General features: G+C 34.1%; 2 protein-coding genes across 3 annotated transcripts; one reads left to right on the forward strand and one right to left on the reverse strand.

Moving 5' to 3' along the window:
* The first annotated feature begins 2767 nt into the window (after positions 1–2767).
* On the forward strand, positions 2768–8522 carry LOC114288436 (amino-acid permease BAT1 homolog). The gene is made up of 7 exons (XM_028231937.2): positions 2768–3092; positions 3292–3471; positions 4724–4843; positions 5039–5230; positions 6043–6348; positions 7088–7270; positions 7894–8522. Exons 1-7 carry the CDS (start codon positions 3030–3032, stop codon positions 8383–8385), a joined length of 1536 nt encoding a protein of 511 aa, XP_028087738.1. The 5' UTR covers positions 2768–3029; the 3' UTR covers positions 8386–8522.
* A 302-nt stretch (positions 8523–8824) lies between these two features.
* On the reverse strand, positions 8825–14282 carry LOC114288437 (zinc ion binding protein). Of its 2 annotated transcripts, none has more exons than XR_014332967.1 (7): positions 12439–14277; positions 12298–12353; positions 11405–11677; positions 11071–11307; positions 10552–10671; positions 10112–10305; positions 8825–9163 (listed from the first exon to the last, which is right to left on the reverse strand). XR_014332967.1 is itself a non-coding variant. In XM_028231939.2 (7 exons), the coding sequence occupies exons 1-7, from the start codon at positions 14168–14170 to the stop codon at positions 9143–9145; spliced, it is 2568 nt and encodes an 855-aa protein (XP_028087740.2). In that variant the 5' UTR covers positions 14171–14282; the 3' UTR covers positions 8825–9142. The 2 variants fall into 2 exon arrangements, 1 of the variants encoding a protein (XP_028087740.2); XM_028231939.2 differs by having other exon boundaries at positions 10112–10240; positions 12439–14282.
* Positions 14283–14787: the final 505 nt, after the last annotated feature.

Consider the following 14787-nt stretch of genomic DNA (forward strand, 5'->3'; position numbering starts at 1 on the left):
AACGGAAAAGTCTTGAGTATCCTATCAACAAATATTATGCATAATAGAGACTTTATTTTAGTATTAAAAAATATGTATTTACTTTATTGTACGTATTCAGATATTGTCAATGTATTTATATAATCAACAATACTACAGACCACTAAATTTCTACCATTAACACTATCACTAATGATGTGGAAAGTAAAAAAAAAAAAACAAAACAAAACTAAGACACAAAATACATGTGGTACTGCCACATCATTAGAGCAACCACTAATTAGTGGTCTGCATCATTTTTCTTATATAATATACCATTCTTATTTATTACAATCCCGGAACATGTATGATAAAATTAATAAATATTTTTTCAAAATTCACATGTCATATTACTACAATCTAGTAAAAATATCTATGATGCATAACTCGTACCTCATGATAGGACACATTTTCATGTGCGCAATCAAAATGGTTTTACATTGCGTATGGTTGGAGATTTAGGAAGTAATTTGGAAAGAGAAAGAAAAAAATATGTGTAAAATTAAGTGAAATGTAGGTATATTTTATTTATATTTTACCTACATTTTTCAAATTTCTAAACCAAACACAGTATTAAAGACCAAGAATCCAAGTCAAGAAAGCAAAGTACATGGTTGTGAATTTCTTGGTTGATTAGAATTTTAAAAAGGAAAGAGAAACAGCCTGCTTAACCAATGTAGGCCAATTCTTGTCAAGTTGAAAGTCGGGATGACACCTTGGAGGTGGGGGGGGGGGGGGGTTGTCAAAATTACTTAAATGCCCTTCACTAATTTGAAATATTACCAAATTGTCATTATATAAACCACAAAATCACTGTTCATTCTCTGAGAGAGAGAGAGAGAGAGACGATTTTCGGCGTGAGAAAGAGGCAATTTTCAACATTATGAATCAGATCTCTCTCTCCCTCTCTCTGACGTTGTTCTCTGGCTGTGCTATGAAACCCATCACGATCTGAAACCATCGCGAGTGACGATGGACGGCGTGGCGATCGTCGGCGTGACGATGAAACCTTTTTTCTTCTTCTCTCCGGCATTGTGATCTGAAACCCTTCTTCTCCTCTTTGGCATCGCGATCGCGATCAATCGTAGTTATCTCTCTCTTCGCAATCGCGATCAACGACAAGCTTCTCTCTCTCTCTCTCTCGATCAACCCTAACTCTCACAGTGTTCACTCCGGTTTTGCAGAGGGTTGCCGACGGTAGGGTTTGGTATTTGTGGGATGAGGAGGAGAAAAAGAAGGGTGCGGCTGGCGGTGGCTAAGGCTGCCAGCGGTAGGGTTTGGTATTTGTGATGAATTATTAAATTAAAAAAAAGTTAACAATTTTTATATTATTAATTAATATTAATTGTAATGAATTAATAATAAATTTTTAAAATTAACAATTTTTATATTATAATTTGTATTATAATGAAAATAAATAATCACAATTTTTAATTCATTGATATTTTGTGCATAATGAAAAAATAAATCACAATTTTTATATTAATTGGCATGTAATAAAAAAAATGAAGAAAATGAAATAGGTTAACATTTTTATATCTAATAAGGGTAAAAAGGACATTATACAAGAAAAATATATTTTACAGCTTATTAAACAAACACTACTTAGCAACTTAAATCTACAATCTAACAGTTATATCAAACAGATTAACAACTTCTAATTAAATCTATAATCTATAATCTATAATCTATTAAGTTATAAGTTGTAAACTATTTTAACAATTGAACCAAACGCCAGTTTGATTGTTATATTTAGCAATTCATAGAGACCAACGGAAAACCAAAAGATTCTAACTTTTTTTTGCCTTTCCCTAGCCCCCTCAATTTGACTCCAAACAAGTAAAAGACAAGCAAGTAAAGACAATCAAAAGAGATGGAAACTAGCCAAGGGAGTAAAGATGCAACAAAGATCCTTCTTTATAATATTACAAATTTCATGTATAGAAAAATTATGGTGCAACTTAAATTTATTTGTCATTATACTTAAAATAAATTTGAACTATGCTGTATTAATTTTTAAATTTTTTTTGTAAATATAATATTACTCTACCTCACAAGGTCTTTTAACCAAAGGCAAGGGGCTTTAAATCAAGAGCAAAGTTGTTTTATGAAGTAATATTTTAAAAGCGAGATTTTAATAAAGTTGTGTTTTGATAACACAACTTATTAATTGATTTGCTGAATGAAATAGAAAAATAAATTATGACGTTTTTTTTAAAAAAAAACTTTGCTTCAACTCTATAAAGTGGTATATTGAAAACATGATTTCATGAAACAACGTAGATTTGAAAATTAAGTTTAAAACTACTTGGATTGGATTAAAGAAATCTATTTCAAAACAACTCTGCATTTTAATTAGCATAAAAAAAACTCCTTTCACATTCCACCTTTAGGTCTCTAATGTCTCTTTGTGAAAACTTGGATTTCATCTTCCAAAATATGTTCTTACCTTAGGCTGTTTGTTTTGACATAAAATATTTTATATAAAAACATTTTTCTTGTAAATTAATTTTACAAAAAAAAAAAATTGTTTTTGTTTTTGTTTTTTGCATTTGATTGACACTTGAAACAAAAACATTTTATTGTCTAAAAGAAAATTTTGATTCAATGAAGTGTCATTTATAACTTTTTAGTAAGTTAAGTTATTTATTTGAAAATACTAAATGCATTGAAAAAGTAGCGAGTGAGAGTCAACTTTATAAAAATTGACTTACGAAAAGTTTAAAAATACGTCATTTTTGAAAAAATGATGCAAAAATATTTGCTTTTTGTTCATCCAAACAACGAAAAATAAACAAAAACATTTCACGTTAAAAAGCAGAACTGTGACCGACTAATATTCAAACCCACCTGTGCTCATCACATCATAATCATCCACAGATCTTGGAATGATGATATACAATATCACAATTCTCATCTCCCTCTCCTTGGCATATTAATCAGTTATTTAGTTCATAGTGTTGGGTTCAAGAGAAGAAGAACAATCAATTGTCAATTGGCAAGCTCTGGAAATGGATTCTGGAGAGAAGCGTCTCAATGAGCTCGGATACAAGCAAGAATTCAGAAGAGAGATGGTCAACTCTATTTTTTCACTTAATTTTATGTCTTTGTCTGTGTCCATGTTTGTGTTGACTTTGTTCTTCTTCTTAGATCTACTTTGGAAACCTGTAGCAAATTTTACAATATCTTAAAACTATTTTTTATCTGGGTTTTTTAGTAATCCAAGCTAGAAATGTTTGATAATGAAATCTTTGTTTGGTTGGTTTGTTGCAGACATTTTTCAAAACACTTGCAATTACATTCTCAAGCATGGCACTTTTTGTTGGAACACCACTGTATGGACAAAGTCTGCTATATGCAGGTCCAGCAACCTTAATATGGGGATGGATTGTGGTCACATTCTTCACCTGGTTTGTTGGAGTTGTCATGGCTGAATTATGCTCTTCCTTCCCTGTATGTTGCTTTTCTCTTCCTATTAACTATGTTAGGAACACATAAACTAATCATAAAATCAAACACAAAAAAAAAAAAAATCATGAATAAACAAGATTTTACAAGATTTATTTGTGGAGCTACTTATCAAAAATCTTATCAACCCATTTATTTCCGATTTTGTGTTTGGCTTTTGTGTTCCCTGACCTATTGTAATAAACCAAACCAAGTCAAGCCTTAAGTCCCATCAATCCTGACCTATTGTAATACAAATAGAAAATTTATGCAGAAACTTTATCTAAAATGATATGACAGCTTTATATCTTCTCATTTTAAAATCAAAATTGAATCAAAAACAGCTTTTATCTTTAAAAATATTATTGTCATGTTATTCTTGTGATAAATTCTTTATAATAATTTTTTTGTACATCAATTTCCTTATGATGCTCTACTAATCTCTGGCAGCCTCAATTTTAAAAGTTCTTTGAGGGACATTTGGTATCATGTAGATTGCTGTCATTTACATATTCTGTTTCTCTTTTACATGTTTTCAAAATGAAAAAAGATGGAATGTTTGAAAAGGAAGAGACAATTTGTTTTGAAGTGTTTTTGTTTTTGTTATGAACCTGGTTTTTGCACGACTGAAAATTGTTTAGGGGATTTTACAAGTCAGATGTTTTCGCAAAAGTTAATTACAAAATCATAAAAAAGTTCATAATTTTACCTTTTTAAATATTTTTTTAAAAGTGCACTGAAATGAAATCATCCCCAGAATATTTCATTAAGATGGGTTCTCATTAAAAAGGACTAATTAAACTAATGGTTTAAAATATGAGCTTTGTTGTATTTTATTCTTTAATTTTTTAAATTTTGTCAATTTAATCTCTGAATTACCAAATGTAAGTTTAAATGATCCCATTACTCACACTGTCTAAATTGATTAACTGGAGCTAGAATGTTTTTGAACCTTAAAAAAAAAAATGTTACAAAATTAAAATATGATAAATGATTTGCGAACAAAAATTCTAGACAAAAAATTCCACAAGAATGACGTGACAGTGGCATTTTGAAAATTATAAGTCACTTTAATGGACCTTCTAATTTTAAAGACATATATCTATCATATCATTTTGTATGAATTTTTTGTGGTCCTTGTATATCATTACTCATCTATGTGTTTTTTATGTCTAATTATGTATTTTATTTGTGTATTTCTATACTTCCTGATTACCAAATGAATGTGATTTTGGAAATTGAAACATGATGAATGCAGACAACAGGTTCGCTCTACTTTTGGACAGCTTATTTGGCTGGACCAAGATGGGGACCATTTGCATCATGGTGCTGTGCTTGGCTCGAGACCATCGGCCTCGTTGCTGGAATGGGTGCTCAGGTGGGTGCTTCATCCTCCTTCACAGAATCAAAATGTATAGATTGATAAGATTTTTAAAAAACAGGTCCACTAACAAATTTTAACCATTCATATGTATTATGTGTTCCATTCTATATTTGACTTTTGTGTTCCAAGCAGAACAGTTTGCTTAATGAGAACATTTTATATACATGTTTGGTTTTTATATATAAATAGGCATATTCAGGAGCACAGGCATTGCAGATGATAATACTATTGGGGACAGGAACAAACAAGGGAGGAGGATACTTTGCACCAAAGAGTGTGTTTTTGGGAATGTATTTGTTGTTAATCTTCATCTGGGCTGTCCTCAACTCCTTTGCTTTGAGTGTTGTTGCCTACCTCCACATTCTCTCCATTTGGTGGCAGGTACTCACATCAATGCTTCATATACTAAATATATGTTGTTTTTTTTTTTTTTTACATAGGCGCTGTTTGGGAAGAAAGGGTTGAGGCCATTATAACTTCAAATTACAAATAAGCCAAAAAGTCCCACTGTACAAAATTTTTCAAAAAAAAAAAAAAAAAAAATAGGCTGCAGCTGCCGGCAGTGTAGGCACAGCCTACACTGTCAATTGACAAATTGTTACATCAACTAGTAAATTACGATTTTGCCCTTTTATATCAATTTAAAAAATTGTAATCTTAAGGACAAATTTGTCATTTTAACTTCAAACATCATTTCAACACATTTTTCAATACAATAACTCAAATAAAAATCCATCTCATCTTCCCAAACACAAACTAAAATAGCCTACTAAAATAGCCAAAAAGCCAAAAAGCCTCTAAAATAGCCACTTCCCAAACGAGGCCTATGGTATTGCTGAGCTCTACTGCTATCACATGTGATTTGATGATGAAAAGGACATGGGTAGTTTTGGGGAGTGAAGCTCGAGGGCAAGACTCTTGTCCATTAATTGTGGGCTACCGGCTCTTTGCCACACTACACCTTTAGTAAGGCTAGGATTAGGCTATGGCTCAAGTTTGTCTTGATGGAGTGTCTGCGGATCTCCACAGTACAGTTCTACCTCGCTGTCTGACTCCACAATAGATAGGGACTCTTATGATCATGCCTAGTATGATTTTAATTAACAATATCACGATATACATATCAGTATTGACAATATGATTATATATGGCTTTGTCAGTTAATCATCTGAGACAAGTTAACATGTTGGCAGATCATTGGTGGTTTGGTTGTGATAATAACACTTCCATTTGTGGCACATCCAATACAACCAGCTTCCTATGTGTTCACACATTTTGAAATGGCACCTCAAGACACTGGCATTTCAAGCATTCCTTATGCAGTGATTATGTCTGTACTCTTAAGCAATTACTGTCTATATGGGTATGACACTGCTGCTCATTTGACTGAAGAAACCAAAGGAGCTGATAGAACTGGACCTCTTGCTATTCTCTCTAGCATTGGCATCATCAGTGTGTTTGGTTGGGCATATTACTTGTCTCTTACTTTCAGCATCAAGGTAATCCCCATCTGGCCTGTTTGATTTGATTTTGTTTTCTTTGTTTTAGTTTTTTGTGTCTTAAAAACAAAGCAATGAAAATTTTGAAAATACACATCATTTTATATCATTTTCATTTTTATGAAAAAGTAATTTTTAAAAAGAATAAAATATACTTAAAGAAAGCATTCTGTGTCGCTTTGATCCTATAAATTTCAGTTTTGTCTCTAAATTTTTTGTAATTTGAGTCAAATTAATCTAATTTCAAACGGCTTGTTTAAATTATTAACAAAATGAGAATAAAATACATCAGTGGCTCCTAAATTATACACTTCGATCGTGTCACTTTGATCTTGAAAGTTTTTAATTTTATCTGTAAATCAGATCAATTGCAATGTTATTGACAAAATTGACACTTCAAAAATCAAAATAACACATTTTATTGTTTTTCCATTAATGTTTTAAACTGACATCTAAAATTGGACAAATTTAATATAAATTGAAAACTTTGATGGTAAATTGACCAAAGTAAAATTTAGAGAATCTATGTAACACAAAACCCATACTTTAAGGGTCATAAGTGTATTTTACTTTTGAACACAACTTTTAATGTTTCCTACAAAATTGGTTGTTTTAACAATGGTTTGCGCAACAATTTTTTTGTATTTTTCAGTCAATAAAAACATAAAACAAAAAAAAAATGAAACTAGAACCAAACAGGGATGTGTCACAAGCATGTGATTAATTTGTTCGATGGTAGGACCCAAACTACTTGTATGATGTGAACAACGAGACCGCAGGGGCACTTGTACCGGCACAGATTTTCTATGATGCATTCCATGGGAGGTATCACAATTCCACAGGAGCTGTTGTTTTCCTCTGCATCATCTGGGGTTCCTACTTCTTTTGTGGCCTTTCTGTCACCACCAGTGCTGCTAGGGTTGTAAGTCTCTCTCCCTCTCTCTCTCTCTCTCTCTCGCTGTCTCTCTCTCCAATAGCATGCAAGAATTTCCCTACTCTCACTTTACATAGACACACATACTTTCGGTAAGCTAAGCTGGGTTTGGATCATGAATTTGAATAAGAATTTGAAAAAAAAAAAAAAAAAAGAAGTAAAATATGAATAAAATATATTTACATTTTACCAATATTTTTTCTTTTCCTTTCCCTTTCTAAATTATTACCCAAATCTATAATCCAAATACAGCAATAGAGAGGTCCAAGAACCAACATATATACTGTGTTTGAATCATGAATTTGGATAGTAATTTAGAAAGATAAATGAAAAAAGTGAATAAAATGTGAATAAAATATAGTTACATTTTACACACCTTCCTTCCTCTTTTTAAATCTTTACTTAAATCTATAATCCAAACATAGCAATAGACAAGTTCAAGAGCCAGTTAGCGCCTTTTTCAATCACTCTCCTACTTGGTGATTTCCTTTCTCAAAAAATTTAGTTTATCAATTATTTGGGACACAATATGTACCTATAGTTTCTTCCTATTCCACTCTCTTGTACTATGTTTGGTTACAAGCAACAAACTGTCTCTCTTTTCCTTTCAGGTTTATGCATTATCCAGGGATAATGGAATCCCATTTTCCCCAATATGGCGAAGAATTCACCCCAAGCATAAGGTTCCAACAAATGCAGTGTGGCTCTGTGCGGTCATCTCCGCCATCCTCGGCCTTCCCATCTTAAAAATCAACGTGATCTTCAATGCTATCATCTCCATAGCCACAATAGGATGGGTCGGTAGCTACGCTGTCCCAATTTTCGCAAGGATGGTGATGGCAGAGGAGAATTTCAAGCCCGGCCCGTTCTACTTGGGAAGAGCAAGAAGGCCTGTTTGTTTGGTAGCATTCTTGTGGATATGCTATACATGTTCAGCATTCTTGTTGCCAACTCTCTATCCTATTACATGGAGCACCTTCAACTATGCACCAATAGCTCTTGGTGTTGCTTTGATGCTTATAATGCTTTGGTGGGTTTTGGATGCTAGGAAGTGGTTCAAGGGTCCTGTAAGAAACATTGACATGCAGAATGGAAACTCTTAGAATTTGTGATACTAGGGTTTGTTTTCTATCTCCCCTGTTTCCATAGCATCGACATGTTTGATTATTGTATGATTTGAGTCTGTTGACTTGCAGACTTCTGTTGCAATCATTCTAAGTTAAATCTTGAACTTTCACAATCATACGAGTAAATGGAACAAACACATGAGTTCTCAATTCAGGGAAAATCGTGTTTAAAATCACTATATATAGATCGAATGGCCATGAAAGTCAAGAAAGTTGGCAAGAGTTCTCAATGTAGCACACAATGAATGCAGCTAAACAAAGTAGTCAAAAAGCATTTCTATACATACTTCTCCTAGGGAAAAAAAAGGAAAGAAAAACTAATCTCCCAAACAACATGATGAATATAACGGGTGCTCATTAAGGCAACTTACAGTAAAGGAAGAACAATCAAACTCATGAGCTAACGATAAGAAAAGAGAAGAAAAGGACAACATATATTTTCAATCAAAAATCTCGTATACAAATTACCTATCATCTTTCAGACAAACCAAATACCGTGTGATCCAGTTTCTTTGCAAGCTATACTCTACACATATCATTTATCTTACTATATTTCTTTTCTTGAATAGTGACTTAATATGGTATGCAAATAAACAACTTTTAATCTATACAAATTATCCACATTACCAAAACAATAGTTGTGTTCACTTGTCCTGCTCATCGTGCCCGTGGCCACCAGCATGCATCTTCATATGTTGTATTCGTCCACATGATCCTTCAAGTGAGACTTCCATTACAATCCATAGAAGTATACCTGGTGAGCTCAAACAGAAACACTGAATCAGCATTTATCCAATTGTTAAGCTTGTATGTTGGTTTGTCTACCACCAACTCATGCATACTAGACTGAAAATTCCATTGTACAAACAACTTATTTTGCATCCCCCTAGCAAATAAATTAGCCATTTTGAATATGAAGGACAATTTCTTTCCGATGCAACCAAAAAAAAAAATATATGCTGGACAATCAAAACAAATTCTAAGGAATAAAGTGGAGCAAATTTTTGGAAACAATTTAGGGGACAAGATCATGAAATAGAACTTTTTAAGAAAAATTGGTGTCCATGAAATTGTTGCCATCCAACAAGGCACCAGTTATTCAGGAAAGTAATACCGACCCTCCATTAACAATCCTACTACTACTGTTCTTTAGCAAGAAGATCGTTTAGACTTAGCAAACTAAAAGTCTTGTGTCCCACTAAAGTAGGGTCGACTACATGAACCATTTTTCATCATTTTGCTCTATCAACGGCTAGATGCTCAATTAAATTAAATAAATTCATATCCTTTAGACTAGACACCCAAATTAGAGAATTTCACAAGATAACATGAAACTAACTTGTAAGAGAGCCTGTTAAGCAAATATATTGCAAGACTTCGGCTACCAAACCTGAAGCTAAATGACAGGTATACAGAGACAAAAGTGAAGCCTCACTGATTTGGTCTTGTACTATCTAGAACATCCATATCAAACTTTTGATGAATTTTGATTTCGCTATGCCCCGCATGAATATTTTAGACAAAATTAATGCCTGCTTTAAAGGATGCGGTGTTTCACAGGGACACAAAGTTATTGTTTTTTTCAATCTTTTAGTCACTAAAATCATAGCATTTGTATCAATATTTGTCAAGGAAAGCTTAGAGAAATCTCCCAGGAAAACAAAACTAAAAATCAAAATCAAAGTGAAAAGATCTGGTATACCTTAATTACTCTATCAGCTCGTCCAACAAAAAGCTTTCCTTGCCAGTACAAGAGAGACGTTATAACAGAATCGCAGGCAATAGATCCAAGGCTCGTGGCATCAATTCCAAACTCATCCCCTAATAGTTCCTGAAAATCAGTAGACAACCTCACGAGCCTTCAACAAAATGCAGATGATCCAAATTCCAAATTATCTAAATTAGAGAAAACATTGAACAAAAAAAATATAAATATTACTTTGAGAAGAGCATCACATTTATTCATCAAAAAAAAGAAAGAGAAGTATCAAATTCAATAAAAAAATTTCTTGGAAGTTCCAACGTTTCATAGCATAAATTATTATCTAGGTTAGCATCAACAATGCAATCAATTAAAAAAAAGAGCTCAGGACTTAGAAGGGTGATTGACATAGAATCTATGCAATATACTACAAATTTTACCTGCACATTAACAACCTTGTCCCAACCCCCTGTAAAAAGCCACTTCCCCTCCATTCCAACAGAAAAAATGGCACCATTGTGAGCTTGTTTGGATTTCAGAAGCACATCATTTCTCCAAATCTGAAAGAACAAAGAGGAAAGAAAATGATTGCTTAGTACTAAATTTAATTAGTAACTCTTTATCATTTTGTAGTGCACTGGTATGATGTCAATCCAGTGATGGCCTTCATTAAAAAAATTTGTCAGAGTTTTAGTCCAAACAAAAGGATAAAAAAATTCCAAGTTATTTTACAAGCCAATTCACACATTTTGAGACTTATAGTTCTTGCATGGTATCATAGCTACTTTATTGGTTACTTTTGGTGACTATGCATCATGAATAACTTGAGTTGAGGGATAGTAAGTGATGTGACTGATGTTGTGTCATTATATTCCCCTAGCAGTTCCAACTTCCAACCAGTGCCTATAGAAATATGACCAAATATAACCAAGTTAAGTAGGGTTTAAAAAATACATAACCTTCATACACCCATTCTCATGAGCCACAACAAGAGCATCCCCGTAAGCAGCAAGAGACAAAACAGAGGTCACATTTCCAGGTGTATCTTCCCCGAGTACTGTCAAAGGACTGTGATCACTAAGACACCATAACCGGACAGTTCCATCCCAACTTCCACTATAAAGAACCCCGTTACAAACTGCTAGAGTAGAGACAACTGACTTATGCCCATTCATAGTACATGACAGAGAGTAATCCTGAATACAAATTAAACGAAACCTCAATTTTCAGATTCCAAAGCAATAAAATTACTGTGTAACCAGAGTGGTCACAAAATGAGTATAAGCCCATTACCTGCAAGGACCATGCCTTTATTGACTTATCTCCACTGCCAGTATATAGGTATCCAGTTCCAGAAATGGCAAGGGCATGAATACCAGTATAGCGCCAATCTTTTTGCTCAAACAGTTTCTTTATTGGTTCTTGACCAAATGGATCAGTAATACCCCAGATGTAAATGCCACCTCCACTATCACCACTTATGCACAATGGTTGTTCTTCATCTGTGAAAACTATAGCAGTAATTTTATGCTCATGACCCCTAAATGTATGCAAGTGAGTAAAATCCTGCAATGGGTAGATCCACTAATGAATCTCAGTATAAAGGGATATTTAAATAGGAAACTACAAGACTGCAAAATGAAAATGAGTCATTCATTCTATCATATTTATGATTTAATTAATAGTGATTTGCAAAACTTGACCCATGCTACAAGTAATCAAAATTTGAAACTTAAAAGGTTTTTCAAATTTATAATTGAACTTTTTTACTTCCAATATATTAGTTTCAATTGTTAAAACTTGGACTACTAACCTTGAGATTGTGGGTTGAACCTTAGGACAGCCTGCACCCAATCTACCCCTCCTAGAGCCCCATTAAATGGGGAGTAAACTGGGTTTACTTTTTTAGTAGGATTTTATTTTAGTTAGATTTTTTTAATACTTTGTCAAAATGTTTTGTAACAGAAGTTTGCAAGAAAATTTTTCTGGGTGCTACACTCATGTTTTTAGCATAGATTTTGTTAACAAGTGGAGTGCCAAAAGGGAACTTTTTAACAAAGCTTGAAATGGTTGTACATTATTTACAAAAGGGTGTGCCACAAAGAATATAAAACCATTAAGCAATAATTTGATGCTAGTTGGATTAACGGACAAATTTCAACAAATGTTCACTGTAAGGCATGTACCTGCAGAGACCATACATGGACCGTTTTATCAAAGGAGGAACTAAAAAGGAAACCACCTACAAGAGAAATGAAAAGGGATTTAATTAAGATGGTTTCATGGCACCATAAATAAAGTCTAAAAGCACCAAGTCAAATCCATACCTCCAATGGTTAATCCTGAAATACAATCCAGATGGCCCTTCAGATCAATACATTTGACATGACCCCCGGAGAGGCCTTCAACAAGATCTTTGTCAACCATTACTTCCCCAACTTGATCAACATCTTCTCTATTACTATCATCTTTCTCCTGCAAGTCATTTACCAACTGCTTTTCCAATATTTTGTTAGTTTCCTTTCGTAACTGACTCAGTTCTCCAAGAAACAAGCAATGCCCAGTGTTCTTTTCAATCGCCCGAGCTAAACTGACCATGATATCGAATTTTGGTTTAATAATCAATTCCCTGATGCATTTCCACACATCAATCACATCTGGTCGACTCCCTGGATCAAATTCCAAACATCCACATAGGATCTCCTGCAATGGTACAAACTCTGAAACCAATTTAGTTTCTAATGAAGTCCTAACTTTCTCCATCCAATTCATATACAATCCTGCATAATCAGAACCCTTTCCATCACTTGGTATTGGTACGAAACAGTGCAAATAATTGCCCATCAGTTCAGTAAATGGTTCTCCAATAAGAAGCCAAAGCAATACACAAGCTAAGGACCAGACATCTGAGCCATAGCCAACCTCAAATTTTGACCCACATTCTATGTCAATTGCATTCTTCTGCAGTAACTCAAACAATAGCTCTGGACTAACAAATTCAAGGGTTTCTGACGCATCGTTTCTTAAGCTTACTTCCAATTCTTTCCTTTTCTTTGCACCCAGAATAGCCTTGGTAATCATCTTCCAAACTCTACTACTCATCACCAAGGCTTCATTCAAGTCAATATGAACATGGCCAAAATCATCAAAATTAAAGCTCCTTACAGCCAAACAACCACTAAACAATCCTTCTGAATGTAGAGCACTCACTGATTCACATATCTCCATACCAATCATTGCAAAATTTGTGGTATCTAACAAACCATTACTTTCATTTTCACCAACAAACCCATTTCTCCAATCACCAAACTTCTCCAAAAAACTCCCCGCATACCTCTCACACACTATGTACACACCCTGATCATCCGGATTACACCACAGCCCATATACCTTACAAATTTGACTCTGTTTCGAACAAGACGCCTTCAAAATCAAACCCAATTCAGCTCTTTCCCTATCCGTCATCCCATACAAAACCCACAAAACTTTAGCAACATAACTGTAATTAAACTTAGAATCATTCTCACATAAAGAACCACCAACTCTAACAAGACTCACCTTTTCATTCCCTTTCATCGAACACCTTACAGACAATCCCCAAGAATCCAAAGAAGAACCCACAATTATTCCACAAAACACAGAACACAAACCATCTTCAGCACTAAATTCAACCACTAAAGCGTCCTCGGGAACAACCCAGTCCTTCCATGCCAGATAAAACTCATGAGACCACAAATTGGGTATAAAATGGATCGGAATTGACTGTTTTTCGATTGGTTTTGGGGGGTTTTGGGGATTTTGATGATCTGGGCATTGGAGAAGAGAGGCGAGGCGGAGGAGATCGATGTTCTTGGGGAGAGCGGAGGGGCCTTGGGGATGAGGGTACTTGACGAGTTGGGTACAAGCAGGGCAGCGAATGGTGTGAGGGAAGGGTTGGGGGAGGAGTTTGAGGCAGGTCTGGCAAGCGGAGTGACCGCAGGCGAGGACGCGAGGGGTTGTGGAATCGCCGTCGTAGGGTTGAAGACACACCGGGCACTCCGGCGGCTCCGGCAGCTCCATGTCCGGCGTCTACTTCTGTTTGGTGTTGACTTTTTGTAATGGCTGGCGTACCCAGTCCAAGCTCAAACTATACAGTAACAGCATATCCAATCCACTAGTCATATAATACTTATTAGTTAAAATATTTAGTATGATTTACTTTTTTCAATTTCAATGCATTAGGCATATGATTAGGTATTTTGGCTCAACTCATATTCACTAATTACATGTAGCTAGCCTTCAACGCTAGGTAAAATGTATTCAATTATTAAGATTATTTCCCTCCATCTTTGTTGTTGACGTGGCATTCTATAAAATTAATAGTATTTTGATAAATAGCTAAAATAAAGAGCATGGTTAGAGTAAAAACATAAAACAATTGATAGGTAAAATAAAATATATACTTTATAAAAATATTTGGATAGGTAAAATGTCTACTACCGTTAGAGATGCTCTAAAATCAGCAAGGTCTCTCTCTGTATATATTGCTGTGTCAAATTTTTTTTTTATTTTTAATTTTTAATTTCGAAAATTACAATGACTTCAATGAAATTTAACAAAATTGTAGGAAGTTCCTCCAAAGTTTTTTACATTCACTTTTAAATTTTATACATACACCCTTTTATCCTTTTATTTTA

Source organism: Camellia sinensis, chromosome 6 (assembly GCF_055761805.1).
Source record: "Camellia sinensis isolate YWXY chromosome 6, ASM5576180v1, whole genome shotgun sequence".
Lineage (NCBI taxonomy): Eukaryota > Viridiplantae > Streptophyta > Magnoliopsida > Ericales > Theaceae > Camellia > Camellia sinensis.

Excerpts from the sequence above, each read along its gene's own strand:
- LOC114288436 (XM_028231937.2), top strand. The coding sequence starts at position 3,030 with ATGGATTCTGGAGAGAAGCGTCTCAATGAGCTCGGATACAAGCAAGAA. Across the intron at positions 6,349-7,087 it reads CTCTTACTTTCAGCATCAAG|GACCCAAACTACTTGTATGA; the intron begins GTAATCCCCATC and ends GTTCGATGGTAG. Across the intron at positions 7,271-7,893 it reads CCACCAGTGCTGCTAGGGTT|GTTTATGCATTATCCAGGGA; the intron begins GTAAGTCTCTCT and ends TTTTCCTTTCAG.
- LOC114288437 (XM_028231939.2), bottom strand. The coding sequence starts at position 14,170 with ATGGAGCTGCCGGAGCCGCCGGAGTGCCCGGTGTGTCTTCAACCCTAC. Across the intron at positions 10,672-11,070 it reads ATGAGAATGGGTGTATGAAG|ATTTGGAGAAATGATGTGCT; the intron begins GTTATGTATTTT and ends TTGTTCTTTCAG. Across the intron at positions 9,164-10,111 it reads GAGCTGATAGAGTAATTAAG|GTATACTTCTATGGATTGTA; the intron begins GTATACCAGATC and ends TGAGCTCACCAG.